This window comes from Stenella coeruleoalba (genome assembly GCF_951394435.1).
Source record: "Stenella coeruleoalba genome assembly, chromosome: 1".
Classification (NCBI taxonomy): domain Eukaryota; kingdom Metazoa; phylum Chordata; class Mammalia; order Artiodactyla; family Delphinidae; genus Stenella; species Stenella coeruleoalba.
In genome coordinates, this window is record NC_137169.1 from 54,749,094 (window position 1) to 54,765,316 (window position 16,223).

Consider the following 16,223-nt stretch of genomic DNA (forward strand, 5'->3'; position numbering starts at 1 on the left):
TATCCATTCAACTGTTGGTGAGCCTTTGGGGTTGTTTCTACTATTGTGAATAGTGCTGCTATGAACATTTGTGTACAAGTATTTGTTTGAGTCTCTTGAGATCCTTTTGTTTGAGATTTTATAGTTAGCAAAGTCCCTTCATGTCCATTCTCTTCCTATTAAGGAGGAGCATGCATTTTGACTAGTCGTATTACCCCAAAGGGGAACATGTGAGGGCCTCACTCATCAGTAAGAATCACTTCGGCTTGACTAAGCCTGTCAGGCCCCAGTGTAAAATCTGGTGCAGAAGAAAGTGGTTTCCAGTTTGGAGGGTCCTCCTGGTATGGAGAGGGTCCATGTCTGAGAGCTAGCCTAGGTCATCTCCATGTCTGTTATGTCTATTACAGCTCTGTTGGTCAGTCTGTGCACAGTGGGGTGGGGGTAGAAACAGCTCTCAGCAGCAACCTCTCCCTCATTCAGCTCTTATTTACTGAGCTGTGCACTGTGCCAGGCCCTGGATTTACGAAGCCAAATCAGACCTGGTCCTTGCCTTAGAGTGGTGGTGAAGTGGGCACTACATAACATGAAGTCAGAAATGTGTAGGAGTGGTGTGATAAAGGTGCTGGACGGGGGGCCGGGGGGAATGGAGTGGGCGGTGACTAACTTTCCTGGGGGAGTTGGAGCACTGGGTTCTTAAAGACATAAAGGCAACCACAAGGTGAGAAAGAGGATGGAGGGAGCGCTGGGTCCCAGGAAGAGAACAGGCAAAGCCAGGAGAGCAGCAAAGTGCATTCCTTGTTTGGAGACTACCAAGGTCAATAGCATGGCTAGTCTCATTAAGTTCACAGGCTCATCAGGCCAGGAACCAGGCTGGAAAAATGGGCAGGAACTAGGGAAAGACCTTGTGTACTACAGTCAAGAAACTGTGGTGAGTCAGAAACTAGGATGAATTTTAGGCAGGAAATGACCTGATCAAGTCTGTGTTTTGAAAAGATCCCTTTGTAACAAGTGACTGATGAACCAGTCTCCCATACCCTCCCTCCTGGTCTGCCTTCCTCTGTCATCTCACTGGCCGTAGGCTGGCCCTGGACTGAAGTGCAAGGCCAGGAAGATTGCCTTCCTCTTCACACACGGACCTCTCATCAATTGCCCCACCCTCCTTGTATACAACTTTCAACAAAGATGAAAGTACCAACAGCAGTTAATAAAAAATCCATCTATACTGAGCCCTTCCTGACCAAGTATGTCCTCTCTCCTGGAAGTATTTGAATTTCGAAGTAGGCCAAGCTCAAACAAATGAGTGAACTGTTCATGACGGGAATTCAGCCACGCAGGGATAGGCCCAGATAGATTCTGATAAAGTTGTTTGGAAGATTAAATGAGGTCATTCGAGGGCCTTCCCGATACCCTCACGCCATAGCCCCTCCTGCTCATCTGTATACAGTAAGGTTGCCACCCCCACCCCCCGCCATCCTGTAACACTTTCTTTCTTTTTCTTTTTTTACTTTTTCTTTTGAAATATTTATATTTAAGAAAAGTGGCACAAGTAGTCCAGAGTTTCCCTATGCTCTTATCCCATTACCCCTAATGTTAATGTCTTGCATCAACATCGTACTGTTATCAAGAGTAAGAAATTAATATTGGTACAACGCTACTAACTAATCTACAGACTTCATTCCGTTTTCACCAGTTTTTCTACGAATATTAAGGGTTTCTTTGGAAATCCTGTGTCTAAGACAACAGTTGAGTTTGCTCTCTTGTCTGCCTTAAATTGAGGCACGCTTCAGAAACCCTGCTCTCCCTGGAAACACTAAAGAGAGCGCCAGCAGGCCTCTGGTGATCCAAACTTGGCACATCTCCATTTTGGCATCCATTTGGGTATTCTGCGTCCTTTTACTCCCCATACCCCACCTACCCACCCATCCTTTCTCCTCCTTTCCTGCTCCCCACTCTCAAAAAACTACATCGTGGGCTTCCCAGACCCCACACTACACAATGCGTTGTTTTCATTTTCGGAGAGCTCTCGAGAGCCTTGTTCCAGACCCGAGAGGTTTGCCAAGGAATGTGTAGCTGTTGACTCCCACTGTCACTGTCAAACTCCCGTGGGCAGTGTTTCCCAATTCTCGATCCGTGGTGCTTCCTGAGTAGATACTCCTACTGCTGCCACATTGGTCATCATTGCCGTCAGCTCGCGTGACCATCCCTCATAAGCTCCTTGCTCTGGGGAAGGGGGAGACCCCAGAGGTGGAGGGCAAACTGTTTGCTTTTCCCTATCACATGACAGAGACTTCGGAAGGTTGAAGGGCTGGTAACACAGTCACTAAATTACCTTTATGAAAAGCAGGAGTGCCCATCACAAAACTCCCGGGCATCCTGACATCACGATGAGGTAGCTGGCACATGTCTGTGCCAGCTGCTGTGATAAATAGCCAGGATTCCGTTTGCCCTCTCCTAGTGCGCTTTTCTTCTCCCTAGAACGCAGCCTCGGGCACGCTCGCGGCAAGTGCCCTTGCACTCTTTCTGCCTTGCTGCTTCATGTTTTCAATTTGCTGAGCATGGAGGGCATCAACGATGAAAGAAGAGAAAAGCATAAAGCTGATTAATGTTGGAGGAGCGTTTGTTCCCCTCCAGCCACAGCCAGCAGGGAAAATGGAAAGGATGAAAGGTGATTGCGACTTGATGTTTAAAAGAAAATCTTTTTGCTACCCAGCAGATACCAAAACATCTTCACAGTAGAAGGCCCCTGTAAGCAATGCAAAAATGTCTATAGCCAGCCATTTGAAAGGAAGCTGTATACCATGGTTACAAGTGACAGTCTGGGGCAAATCTAGTTCTTCTGCTTGCTGTGTCACATTAGACAAGTTCTTTGCTCTTTCTGACCCTATAGTTTTCTCATCTGTAAAATGAGAATAATTACACCTTCACCTTCTGTATAAGACTGTTGTCAGGATTAAATGACTTAATATTGATTTTATACATCAATGAAATTGAACAGTGCCTGGCACAGAGTAAAGGCTCATTACAAAGCCTCTTATTATTAGGCTGATTTAATTTAAAGTAGTATTGAAAAGTAGGACATCATTACAGATCCAACAGCCTGGTATTCAAGCTTCAGTTTGAATTTTGAGTTTAAATCCTAGCTCCACAACTTACTGGCTTTGTGAATCTGAGCCAGTTACTTAACTTCTCTGAACCTGAGTTTCTCCCTCTGATAAATAAGGATAATAACACCGCACAAGGGGCTACTTTGACGAAAGCACTTAGCATAGTACTCAGCACAAAGAGTGGCAGACACTTCATACATGTTTATTTTTCTAGTGCTGTGGTTCTCCACCACATTCAAATCACCTGAGACCTTTTTAGAACGCATGAATACCTAAGCTGCATCCCCAGAGACTGACTTAATAGGTCCGAGGTGGGGGTTGGGCACTGGTATTTTCGAAAGCTTCCTAAGGAGATTGTATAAGCAAACAGGACTGAGAACTACTCGCTAGCAGGTGACATTACATACTGTTTTTTTTAAATTTTGTTTGTTTTGTTTTTTATATCTGTCCCCAAGAGACTAGCCAGAATATCAAGAATTCTGGGCACAGTCAAAAATTTAATACACCTGCAGCTCTAAGCCCTTGATAAGAGATATGCCGCCAAGGAATCGCATTCCATTTTATTCCGAGAAACTGTATTCAAAGGGTCTGCTTAGAATCTTGAACTGGAAAGGTGGTAAGAAGTTTAGCCTAAGCCTCACACATAAAATATGGAAACTCCCAGTAGGTCAGGGATTTATATCTGGGGGTAATTCCAGGGTTTTGTCCTCCCAAGAGATATAAATTGAGGCCTTGAGGGTTTAATGCGGGGGAGGAAGAAGTGTTCTCATAATGACACCTTAAAAATCCAGAGCTCTGCTAATGCCTAGGGATAGAAAAGCATCGTCTGTAATAGTGGGGATGGGAGTTGGGGGGTGCATTCTGGTCTCCGGACTTCAGTCTCCAAGATCCCAAGGCTGGGTCATCGAGAAACTTCTTTCTCCCCATAGGTTTATGATTAGCTACCCAATAAAAGTGGGGCTAATTTTACAACCCAAGTAAAATTTAAGCCAAAAAGGCTTCAACATTAGGATTTATGAAAGTAAACATTTAGAGTGCTTGCAGGATTTTGCAACATTAAAATTTCAGTGTCTTTATGTCAGGTATATGATATATTCATTTGTACGTGTACTTAAAGATTACAATTTTAAGAGCTTTGCACTGCGAACTATTTGGAGGACTACACTGAAGATACTGCTCCCATCTCCACCTTCAGAATGACTGTTTTAGTGAATAGGGAGTAGAAAGCAACTGAAAACCAGTGTCTTTGAAGGATCAGTTCTATCAGATTTTTTCACCTGGTTTCCTATTCTAGTGGGCTTTCTAGACTCCCTCACTGAACCCTCAGGTGTGGAAGTCCAGGGTCACAGCACTGACCACAGTCGCTTTTACAAAGTAGAAGCTTAGTAAATAATTCTCCTTTAAATAAATGACTTCTTCGGTAACTGTAAGTGCTTTAATAATAATTGTATGTTACCTCAGTGTAGCGCTTTTTAAAAGCTTTTACACGACTTGATAGGATCCTCATGACTGTGACTTACAGGGTCGAGAGGTCAATTATTAGCTTCATCTTACAGATAAGAAAACCATAGCTCAGAGGACTTGGGAGGTTGCCTAAGGATATGCAAACGTTAAATGTAGAAGGAGAATTTTGTTCTCCCGATTTTTGCTCTAAAGTACTTTAACTTAGAAGCTAAAGAGGAAAAATGATGCTTTGTTCAGATGATGTGTTGATTCCAGCCAGGTTAACGGGGGAGGAGCATCTAGACTAGAAGTCCGCCCGTAAACCTGGCAGATAGCCTTCTGCTTGGCTGTGGTCTGCCTTTCAGAAGCAGATTGATATTCTGTACTCTGGTGTCTTGAGCTTATCATAGGCCCTTGTGGGAGGTTTTGGCCTCTGTCCTTTCAAGCTGAACCTGCCATCTTGGGTCCTAATCTCCAGCCTTAGCTCTCCAGCCATTTGCCAGACTGTCACTAATCACATCACTTTCTGGTATCCCCTTGTCTTCAGAATAAAATCTCTGCCCTCCCTTTTATTATTGTCATTTGAGGCAGCAAAAATTTTTTAAAGATTATTTTTTTTTAAGTTTTAGGGGATTATGAAAGCAAGCATCCATTGGCATTTGCTCTGGATTTCCTGGGATTTAGTGACTCATTTGAAATTGTCCGGTCCGTGGTTTGCCATGGACCTCTCTCTGCAGGGTGGAGAGAATAGGTCTCGAGCAGGAGCCTCGTAACTGGACTGCCCTCTGGTTTCTTTCCAGCTGCCCCCAGCTTCTCACCCCGTGGAGCCTCCTAACTGACATATCAGTCCGAGTGTACCTTGGTGATAACGCGCCCACGCCTTTGTAGCAAATGAAGAGGAAATAATCTGTGCTTAAAAAACGAAAAACTGTAGAACATGTGCCCAGATTTCCAACTCATTCCCTCTTTACTCTTACAACTACATCATCTTCCAGCCCACCACCAGCTGCGAAAATAAAAGTGTTTTCTCCCATATTTAAGGATGATTTTGTGCTTCAGGATGATTTTTCTGGGGGTGAAGGAAACTTGACCGACGTGACCAACAGATGTTTTAAACGATGGAGGGAACTGAGGAAAAAGTCGGATTCCTTAGCCCACTCTTTAGGATACTGCGCCCGACTGCGCCCCCTAGTGACTGTCTGGGGCATCGCGCAGTCAGAGCCAACTGCAAGTGTGTACTGCACCCTCTAATGTCTGTGCTCTGTTTTTAGAGATGAGTACGAAGAAGATGGATTCTGTCAGCCGTACAGAGGGATTGCGTGTGCAAGATTTATTGGCAACCGCACTGTCTATATGGAGTCTCTGCATATGCAAGGGGAAATAGAAAATCAGATCACAGGTAGGTAGCAATGAAATTATATTTATACTTTGCATAACAATTTTTCTCGCCAGAAGTTTTACAGAGCTCTTCTCTTGACAAAGGATTAGGCTAAGCATAGGGGTTAGGAGCAGGGCCATAAAAAAGCAGGAGATGCAATCTCTGCTCTGGAATTTATATTAGAATAATTTATTGAGTTTGCCCTTAGAGGAAAAGGAGGCTTTGAGAAGTCTCACATTCATTCAAACACTCAATAAATATTATTGGGTGCCTTTGGCATACCAGGACCTGGGCTGGGCACTGGGGATGTGATGCTGTGGGGAATAAGCCAGGTACGTTTCTGCCCTCACAGAGCTTACTGTTTGGAAGCAACGTTGTGTCGACTGAAAGCAGGTGAATTTAGAGTCCATAATTCTGGATGCTAATCCCAATATTGCCATTACTGTGACTTTGGGGAAAGTCTCTTACTCTCCATGGAAATCTCTTTCTTTCCCTGTGAAGTGAGCGAGGAGGCAGGATGATCATAGGTCTCTTCCTGGTCTAGCTTTCTCTATTTTACCCTTCACTTTCCTGAATTGAAAGTATCTTTTTCATGGAAATCTGATAGTGAGGCACTACCTAGCACGCGTGAGGTACGTAGTGTCGGCCACCTTGCACGATTTCGTACACCTAGTCCTGGTGGTTGCGGCCGCCTGTGCCTCTCCCATTAGTGTAGTTATTATGCCTCTGCGCCCCGTACCCTGGCAACACATTAAAATGGCCTTTCTGAAATTCTAATAAGGTTGCCAGCTTTAGCACTGAAAAATACAAGACACCCAGTTATATTTGATAATTTTTTAGTATATGTCCCAAATGTTTATCTGAAGTTCACGTGTAACTGGGTCCTTTGTAGTTTATCTGGCAACTCTAGGATCTAAGAGAGGCAAGAACAAACCCAAGGCAGGCACACAGAACAGCCAACAGTCCAGAAACTATGTCCCGTGAGGACTTTGAAGGAGCTGAGAGAGGGCCAGGGGAGCTATTTAACCCGAAGAAGCAGCTGTAGGAAGATGTATTTGCCCATTGCGAAAGCCCTCAGGCTTTCAAGCGGAAAGACTCTGTGAAATTCCAGAGCGGAAGCAGGACTGTTGGGGAGGGGCTATTGAAGAAACCTTTCAACCTAGTAAAAGAACATTTGAACATACTTTTTACTAAGTATTCACAAAAATAAATGGGAGTTCTGATATAAATATTTGGTCACCCAATTATATTAATCCTCTCTTGGACATTTTCAATGGATATCAGCTTACTGGAAAGTATTAACATTTTTTTTTTAATCCATTTAACTTTTTTAACACAGCATTTCCCAAACTTGTTTGCTTATGGAACCCCAACTTCTCAAACACTTTTAACATTCTACAGAATTAATGTTCTGAGGAACATACTTTGGGAAACTGTACTAACAACCTCTTAGGCTGCCTTGTGAGTATAAGCTCCTTGTCAGTAGAGTTATGCAAAGGCTAGTGCCCTTTTTGTACAGGGATAAGAGGTTAGGCTAAGTGACCACTAATATTCTATAATACACACTGAAACAACTGAGTTGTGCTCTTCGAGAACTTCCAGATGAGTTGCCTCATTTTCAGAAGATGGAATAGAAAGTATTCAAGCCACAAAGAAATTAAACAAGTTACCCAGAGTCATCCAGCAACTCAGAGGCAAGACACAGAACTAAATCCTGTGATGGGGCTCAGTCACTGCATAAAGCAAGTTCTGCCCTGCAGCTGTCACATGTTTTAGAAGCCTCACAAAACTAATAAAAAGTACCGGATGAAACGCAAAGTTCTGTTGCTTTGTAGTAAAAATGAAAAATATATTGTACTTTAACCTAATTAATTCTTTTTATTAGGAAACGGTACATATGTAACTTAATCCTGTTTTTTTAACTTTGTAGTCAAAATTATTTTTTTCAAGCCAGTGAAAGTAAGCTGCTTAGACATCTGAAATGAATCTCCTTCTCTTGGCCTTGTCTGTTTGAGCACAGCAGATTCTTTCCAATGTGTGTTTACATCTGATATCTGTTGACTAGATAACCGGGAGAGATAAACCCTGCCCCTGGGAGTTAATAACTGTGTTTGTTTTCCAGCTGCCTTCACCATGATCGGCACCTCCAGTCACTTGTCTGATAAGTGTTCTCAGTTCGCCATTCCTTCCCTGTGCCACTACGCCTTCCCGTACTGTGACGAAACCTCATCTGTCCCAAAGCCCCGGGACTTGTGTCGCGATGAATGTGAAATCCTGGAAAATGTCCTGTGTCAGACAGAATACATTTTTGCGAGATCAAATCCCATGATTCTGATGAGGCTGAAACTGCCGAACTGTGAAGATCTCCCCCAGCCAGAGAGCCCCGAAGCTGCAAATTGTATCCGGATTGGAATTCCCATGGCGGATCCTATAAATAAAAGTAAGTGGTAGCCCCTGACCTTCTGTGCTGCCTCGGGGGCCGGCAGCCACCTGAAAACTGGATCTTGATCCCTAGTGATGGTTCGTGTTGATAGATTACCTTCCGATGGGCCAAATACCGTGTGGGGCTGAGCATTCAGCGGTGGGTGAGAGGCAGTGCCTATCTTCAAGAAGTTGCATGACGATGATAATTTTAAAATATGGTTTCTGGTTCCTTAATAACTTAAAAATAGAATTGCCATACGTCCCAGCAGTGCCACTCCTGGCTATATACCCGAAAGAATTGAAAACAGGTGTTCAGACAAAAACTTGTACAGAAAGGTTCATGACAGCTCTATTCACCACAGCTAAAAGGTGGAAGCAGCCCAAGTGTCCATCAGTAGGTGAGGAGATAAATACATTGTGGTATATCCACATAATGAAATAGTATTCATCCATGAAAAGGAGTAAGATCCTGTTACATGGTACAACATGGCATGAACCTTGAAGATACTGTCATAGAAAGAAGCCAGACACCATTGTATGAGTCCATTTATATGAAATATCCATAGTAGACAACTCTATAGTGATAGAAAGCAGATTAATGGTGGCCAGGGGCCGGGGGAAGGGGAGAGTGGGCAGTGACTGCTTAAGGAGCATAGAGTTTCTTTGGGGGATAATGTAAGTGTTCTAGGATGAGAGAGAGGTGAAGGTTGCACAATATTTTGAATGTTCTAAATGCACTAATGGTAAATTGTACGATATGTGTGTTGTGCCACAATTTAAAAAATATGTATATGGAGGCTTACCTCCATCCTCCTTCGTCTCACCTCCATGAGACAAAAGACTTTTTCTGTGCATTTCCCATGTGCACTGGCATGGCAATGGCCCTAACCCCTGGCAGAAACCCATAGTGCCCTGCCGCTAACTAACATTTTCTGAGAACTAGATTCTTTATCACAGGACTCATGTGCAGAAATGGAAGAAACAGTCCCTGCACCATTCACTAGGAAATGACTCCAGTGCCCCCAGGTCCCACCCCCGTTCTGATTCTTTTCTGTGTTCAATATCAAAAATACTTGTGGAGGACTGGTTCTCTTCCTGAAGCATAAGCTGTAAATCCTCCCAGGAATGTCACTGCAAGGCCCGCTCTGTGTCCCATCAGGGAAGCCTCGGCCGTGAGGGTAATCGCACGTCCTCCCTCCAGAAACTGCTGGCCGGGAGCTCCTGCGCCTCCTCTGCTTCTCTCTCACAGTTTGGGCTCTTCTTCTGTGTTTTTCAGATCACAAGTGCTATAACAGCACAGGTGTGGACTACCGGGGAACTGTCAGTGTGACCAAATCAGGGCGCCAGTGCCAGCCGTGGAATTCCCAGTACCCACACACACACACCTTCACCGCCCTCCGCTTCCCAGAGCTGAACGGAGGGCACTCCTACTGCCGCAACCCAGGGAATCAGAAGGAAGCTCCCTGGTGCTTCACCTTGGATGAAAACTATAAGTCTGACCTGTGCGACATCCCAGCATGTGGTAAATACCGTCATTGCCTTTAAAGGATTCAGTTACTTTAAAAGATCCGCACTCCATGCCCCTTCCCTTAGGAGAATCGTGTAAGGGGGCAAAGGAGACTGATAGTGTTTGTTTGATCTCAAACTGTTTCTAGGATAGATAAACCTTGCTGCTTCGACATAAAACACGTTTTAGGGTACCAAAGCACACTCTCAAGGAGGAAACTGCTTTTATCCCTGCAGCCATTGTGTTAGTGTGTATAACAGGCACCGTCTCCCCAGAAGTACAGCTTATCACCATCATTCATGTAGTGAAATGTGTTACCCACGACGGTCTGTGTCCAGGTGTACCTTTTTTAGCACAACAGGTGTATTGGAAGCAGAAAGAGAATTGTTTTCCCTGTGTCCTTGAGAACACCCACAGGGGAGGATGAATCTATAGCCATTACTCAGTGATCCAAGGCAACCTGTGGATAAACTGTGTCCTTCATCTCATCCTTTTATACTGCAGAAGTATAGAAAGAAAATGAAGTCTCTGAATCAGTTTGTTCCTTTTTCTAGAAAATGTTTGGAAGGTAGGAGAAAGAGAATGGAAATGCTGCTGATACCTGGAGTCTCAGACTTTTTTGGAACTGATTCAACATCCTTATCCTAGTTCTACTGATAATGTCATCTGGGTTTCCCAGGCGTAGTGGGAGAGTCAGGATGTCACAGGAAAGCCACACCAAGTAAAATGGAGCTAATAATGATATACATCCAGGGTTTATTGAGAGAATAAATGAGTTGATACCTGGAAAACTCTACAATGTCTGGAAGATAATAAATGTTTAATAAATATTTTCTAATGTAATTATTATATAGTCAATATATAAAGAGGAATTTATTATAATTAGTATGTAGTCTTCACATATAGAGGAATGCTTGCTCTCAGTTTAGCAAATATTGTTTGAGCCCACTATGGAGTCAGGAGTGTGAAAAAGGAAGAAAATACGATTCATGTTACAATCGCAATGCAGTGTGTGATATAGAAGTTAGCACAAATGCTGTGGAGTAAAGAAGAGGAAGCTAAAACATACTACAGAGGTCATTAGGAAAAAGTAATAAAAATATTAAAAGAACCCTTAGTGATAAAAATTTGGGAAACTATTATACTACAGTTTCATTCTTGCATGTTACCTGTTACCACGGTATCTTTTCCTGCAAAATGATTTTATAAATGGTTAAACATACTCAGTTTGAGAAAGAGGTAAGCAGACCCTTTTTGTGTCGCTAGGCTTTAAAATGCCTTCATATGCAGCATAAAGAACAAATTATGAAGTTAACTCTTCCAGAGCCACCATTGGAAACATCAAAGCAAATTATCCTGTATTTTTTAAATGGTTTGCACTTAAAATTTATGACTTTTCCCAATGTTGCTATATTCAACATTAATAGGAAAGGAATAAAATAAAATGTAGATTTATAATCATTTACTTAGTTGCCTCATCCCTTCTCCTACACCAGGTAGGTGTGAAGATTTGCAAGAGAGCCAGGTATAAAAGCAATACTTACTGAGCATTTCCCATGTGCCAGGCGTCATTCTTAGAGTTTCAGAGGCTTTATTTAAGATAAGGGGGTTAAGAGGGTTAAGAATACCCTCACGTTGTGACAGGTATTCTTAACCCTATGCTGCCAAGGAAGAAACAGAGGCTCAGAGAGCAACAGAGTCACCCCGCTAGTCTGACTCCAAACTCATCTTCCTGCTACTTCACTGTGCTATCTCAGGAGACTGACGTATGTCCTTAAGGAAACCAAATGAATTATTTTAAGGAAGAAACACATTGTTTACTCGACTCTGGGTGAACACCGTTGTCCTTTAGGTGACTTCTGACCCTTAATTTCCAACTATAATCCTCATCAGAAGTAGGGAGATAATCAGACATAGCGAACATACTTGTGGTTGCCAGGGGGGAGGGGGATGGGGGAGGGAAGAATTGGGAGTTTGGGATTAGCAGATGCAAACTAGTATACATAGGGTTGGATAAACAACAAGGTCCTACTCTGTAGCACCAGGAACTATATTCAATACCCTATGAAAAAGAATGTATACCAAGATATGTATATCTGAGTTACTTTGCTATAGAGCAGAAATTAACACATTGTAAATCAACTATGCTTGAAAACAATTTTTAAAAATAATATAAAAATAAAGAAGTAGGGAGATAATTTGCTCATAAACTGGAAGATTTGTTGATAATCAGATTCAAGCTTTATTACAATTAGTTTAAGTCAAGATTCGAAATGATACCTAAAAAATGTATTGCTTTCCATTTCAACGGTGTTCCTAAAGCAGTCAGACAAACACACTCTCCAAAAGATGAAAGAAACCCTTGAACAGTCTTTCAGACTGTGGACACAGAAAGAACGACCACCTATACTACCTACCATGTGCCTGCACGGTGCTTTGTACTTTACGTCTTCATCTCCATTTAAAACTCATCACCACGCTATGGGATAGATGTTATTACCATATTCCACCAAGGTTCAGAAGGGTTAAAGGACTAGTCTAAATGAGACAACTCATGGGATTGGACCTTGAACCCTCGTCTACTTGCACATAGCTCTGACCAAACTCAAAGCTTGCACTCTTTCCCCAGACACTCTGCTGTTTCCCATTTAAAGATTTTTCAGAAATAAATAAAAGAGTGACAATAGGGTCAACCTCTGGATTTCAGTATACTGAGTCCCATAACATGATACGACAACTAAACATGTTCCCTTGCTGATGAAGAATTCCATCATAGTATTGCTCAGTATATTATTATTGTATTAATCAGTACAGTGATGTTGGAAACCCTAAGATATTTCTTTTTGAATATCAATCTGCATAATTCTGAGGACAGGTTAATTCTAGTCCTATGAGGGATAAATTTAGATGAAAGTTAAATCTGCAGATAACAAGCCAGTTTTCACCACTTACAGTAATACTTTTTTTAAAAAGAAATTTTCATTTCATTTGGAAAGAAAACAGTTCCTTTTGAATTCTTCAGGCCAAACCACAAATACATCCATTAAAGGAACAGGGAATCCTTGACATGTGATCAATAAGAAGCTGCTGAGAGGCCAGCGGCTCCCCAGGGTATGAAATAAAGAAGAGAGCAGGTCGGCATCAACTGTTGCTCCAAGGCAAGCCTTCTTGTAATTGCCCCTTCATAGCCCACCTCTAACAAAATAATCATACTAGAATCCTACTTTTCTTTTTTTTTTTTGCGGTACGTGGGCCTCTCACTGCTGTGGCCTCTCCGTTGTGGAGCACAGGCTCTGGACACGCAGGCTCAGCGGCCACGGCTCACGGGCCCAGCGGCTCCGGGGCACGTGACATCCTCCCAGACCGGGGCACGAACCCGCGTCCCCTGCGTCGGCAGGCGGACTCTCAACCACTGCACCACCAGGGAAGCCCGTAGAATCCTACTTTTATAACATTTCATTAGAGCATATGATTTTTTTTCTCATTTCATCCTTACAAAAATCATAAAAGATAAAGCAGGAATTTCCTGCCCTACTTTAACATATGAGACAACCAAGGCCCAGGGAAGTGGTAGGACTGACCCAAGAACACAAATTAGTTAACAGAAACCAGGTCTCCTATCCCTAGGGCCACTCACTGCTGTTTGTTCTGTACCAGTGGTTCTCAAACAGGGAAAGTTTTGCCTTCCAGGGTGCATTTGGCAATATCTAGAGATGTTTTGGTCATCGCATCTGGGTGGGGGTGGGGGATGCTACTGGCATCTATTGTGTAGAGGCCAGGGGTGCTGCTACTCATCCCAGAGTGCACGGAACAGCCCTCACAAAGGATTATCCAACCCAGAACGCCAGTAGTGCCAGGTTTGGGGAGCGCTGAGACTGAATAAGAATTATACAGTTTAGACTACAGAATATAGCATATTGTATATACTGTATAAATTATACAATTTAGACTATAGAATAACAATATTAAACAACAGTTAACATTTACTGAGTGCTTACAGAAAGCCACTATGCAAAGAGGTTTTTATGCATTATCTCATATGTAATAGTTCTATAACTGTATGAGTTGAGTTTTATTCTACCCAAGAAGAGAAAAATGGGACATAGGTTAAATAACTTGTCCAAGGCCGCATGGTTAATAAGAAGTAGACCCAGGACTCAGAACTATAGCCAGTCTTGTAAATTCTATGATTTATATATATGTGTATTTGTGTGTTTATGTATACAAATAGGTAGGTAGATGGATGGATAGATAGATGATAAATAGATTGATAGAGATACTGAGGATAAGTTTGCGTCTTATAATGAGGTGTAAGCTGTGGGGCATATCTGAAATGAGTTATTTTCCTCCTTCCTCTCAAATGGGATGGAGTCTCATGGGAATGTTCCTGCATTCTTTGTTAAGTCAAAGTTAAGGAGGTTTCAAAATCTCCACGGGGTTTCTCATTTTCCTACTGATATCTTTTGTTTTCATTTCAACTAAGTAAGGCTAAAAGAAGTATAGACCTAATTAAATGCAGAATGTGAGCATTTGTTGTACTTTCTAGAATAAAGGCACTTGAGAACAGTCTGCCCCAGATTGTTTTATCTGTGAACTTTTACTCTAAGACAGAACATAAAATTAAACACAACCAAATATGTCTGCTGTGAATTCTGGGAATTGGCTCAGTGAGGGCTGTGTGCGTGTGCCCAGGCAGTGCCTGGGAAAAGCTAAAGAACAAAAGATAGTTTGAGCCAGACTTGACCTCTCATATTCCCTGTCCTTTCTTTCCTATCCCAGGCATCCAGCAATTAGAATGGTTATTATTTATTAATTCACTTACTAAAACCAATATGTGTTGAACTTCTACTACACTTTAGACTTTGCTAACAAGCCACACCCTCGTGTAGCTTACAATCTAGTGGAAGAATCAGATGAAAAAAATACAAATCACGTTAAGCACTGTCTTACAGTTCCCAGCGTTAATGTGTGCTGTTATGTGCTTTTCTGTTTGTGCCGTGATGTCTGCTGTTGGTTGAACACTGTGCTAAGTTCTTTACAGCAGCATCTGGCCTACGACTTAGCTGATGCTCAATAAAATGTGCTGAGTTAACCCTCATAATAACCCCATGTTAAAGGTATCTCCTCCATTTTACTGATGCAGAAGCTGAGACAATGTTATTTTTACTAAAGCCAAGATCAGATCCACGGGACTCAAGGTCCAGCCTCTGTCCACCATACTACAACTACTTAAAGGACACATTCTAGCTTATTCAGAGGAATAAACATTCCTTTATAATTTTCCTCTTCCCTTTGATCCTTATGAGCTCTCTAGGTCTTTGATTTTCTTATCTGAAGCTGCACAGATGCAGGGATGGAGCCCCCAGCCACAAGACATCTACTCTGAGACCCCAGGGTGCTCTAGTTAGCCTCAGCCTGATAGGGACTAGGTCCCCCAGCAGCTCCACCCAGGCCTCACAGCGTTTGTCCTTTTCCCATTAAGCCCTAGATCTCCTCCCTTCCTGGCAGCCCCAGGTGCCCAGTCCTCAGAGTTGGCCATCTTCTGTGAGATCCTGCCTGCAAACCTTCATTCACTACGCTCTCACCTCTAGTCACTGTGGCCACCTTCCAAGCCAAATACTGTGGGCTGGGTGGAAACAAAGTTGAAAAAGAAACATTTGCCTCTGTTCTTTCCAGCTGGCACCTAGGCACACCTCCCAGCTTCACAGCTTCCCTGTAGCCCTTATCATTGCTTTTCTGTGCAGCCCTGAGTGGTGAACCATGGAAAATATCTGTTTCTTTGGGAGCTCCTTTTGCAATGACCTAGCCATTTGCCCTTGTCCGTATTCTACCACATAGCTTATATTCTGTCTCCCCAACTAATTGAGATCCCCTATTTCCTTCTTTCTTGAATTGTATGGTGAGGCGGAACCTTGATTACATTCATGTTTTCATATTCAAACCTTGGCCCTTTATTTCACTCTAGATAAGTCCTGAGCCATAGTTCTTCCACTAGCCAGGCCAGCATGTCCGATTCACCTCTAATTAAAGGTCTCTCCATCTCCCAAACAACCAGAACTTCCAAACAGCAGTAGTCTAAGTCCCTTACGTACGAACCTTCAGGTTGCGAACTTTCAAAGATGCAAACTCACGTTCCATCAGCGTCAGGCATGAGTGAAATTGCAGCTTGCCCTCCGTCTCCTATCGCTGACGATCCTTCAGCTCTATCATCTCCCACCTCCTCTCCCTTCTCCAGTCAGTAATTCTTCTTGCCTGTTCACTCGATGCCAGCCCCTGGATGCCAGCTGTTGAACTGTACTACTGTACTTTTCAAGGTACTGTACTGTAAGATTAAAAATGTTTTCTTTATTTTCTGTGTTTGTTTTTAATATATTATTTGTGTGAAAAG

General features: G+C 42.8%; 1 protein-coding gene across 3 annotated transcripts in view; it reads left to right on the forward strand.

The window, feature by feature from the left end:
- ROR1 (receptor tyrosine kinase like orphan receptor 1) overlaps positions 1-16,223 on the forward strand; it is a 409,006-nt gene that overhangs the window by 364,501 nt on the left and 28,282 nt on the right. For 2 of the 3 annotated variants that reach the window (XM_079903186.1, XM_079903187.1), the window contains 3 exons: positions 5,798-5,925; positions 8,027-8,344; positions 9,605-9,850. In XM_079903186.1, the coding sequence (XP_079759312.1) occupies positions 5,798-5,925; positions 8,027-8,344; positions 9,605-9,850 (692 nt within the window). Of the gene's footprint in view, positions 1-5,797; positions 5,926-8,026; positions 8,345-9,604; positions 9,851-10,389; positions 11,726-16,223 lie in introns of those variants that run through there. The other variant, XM_079903188.1, reaches the window with a different exon arrangement.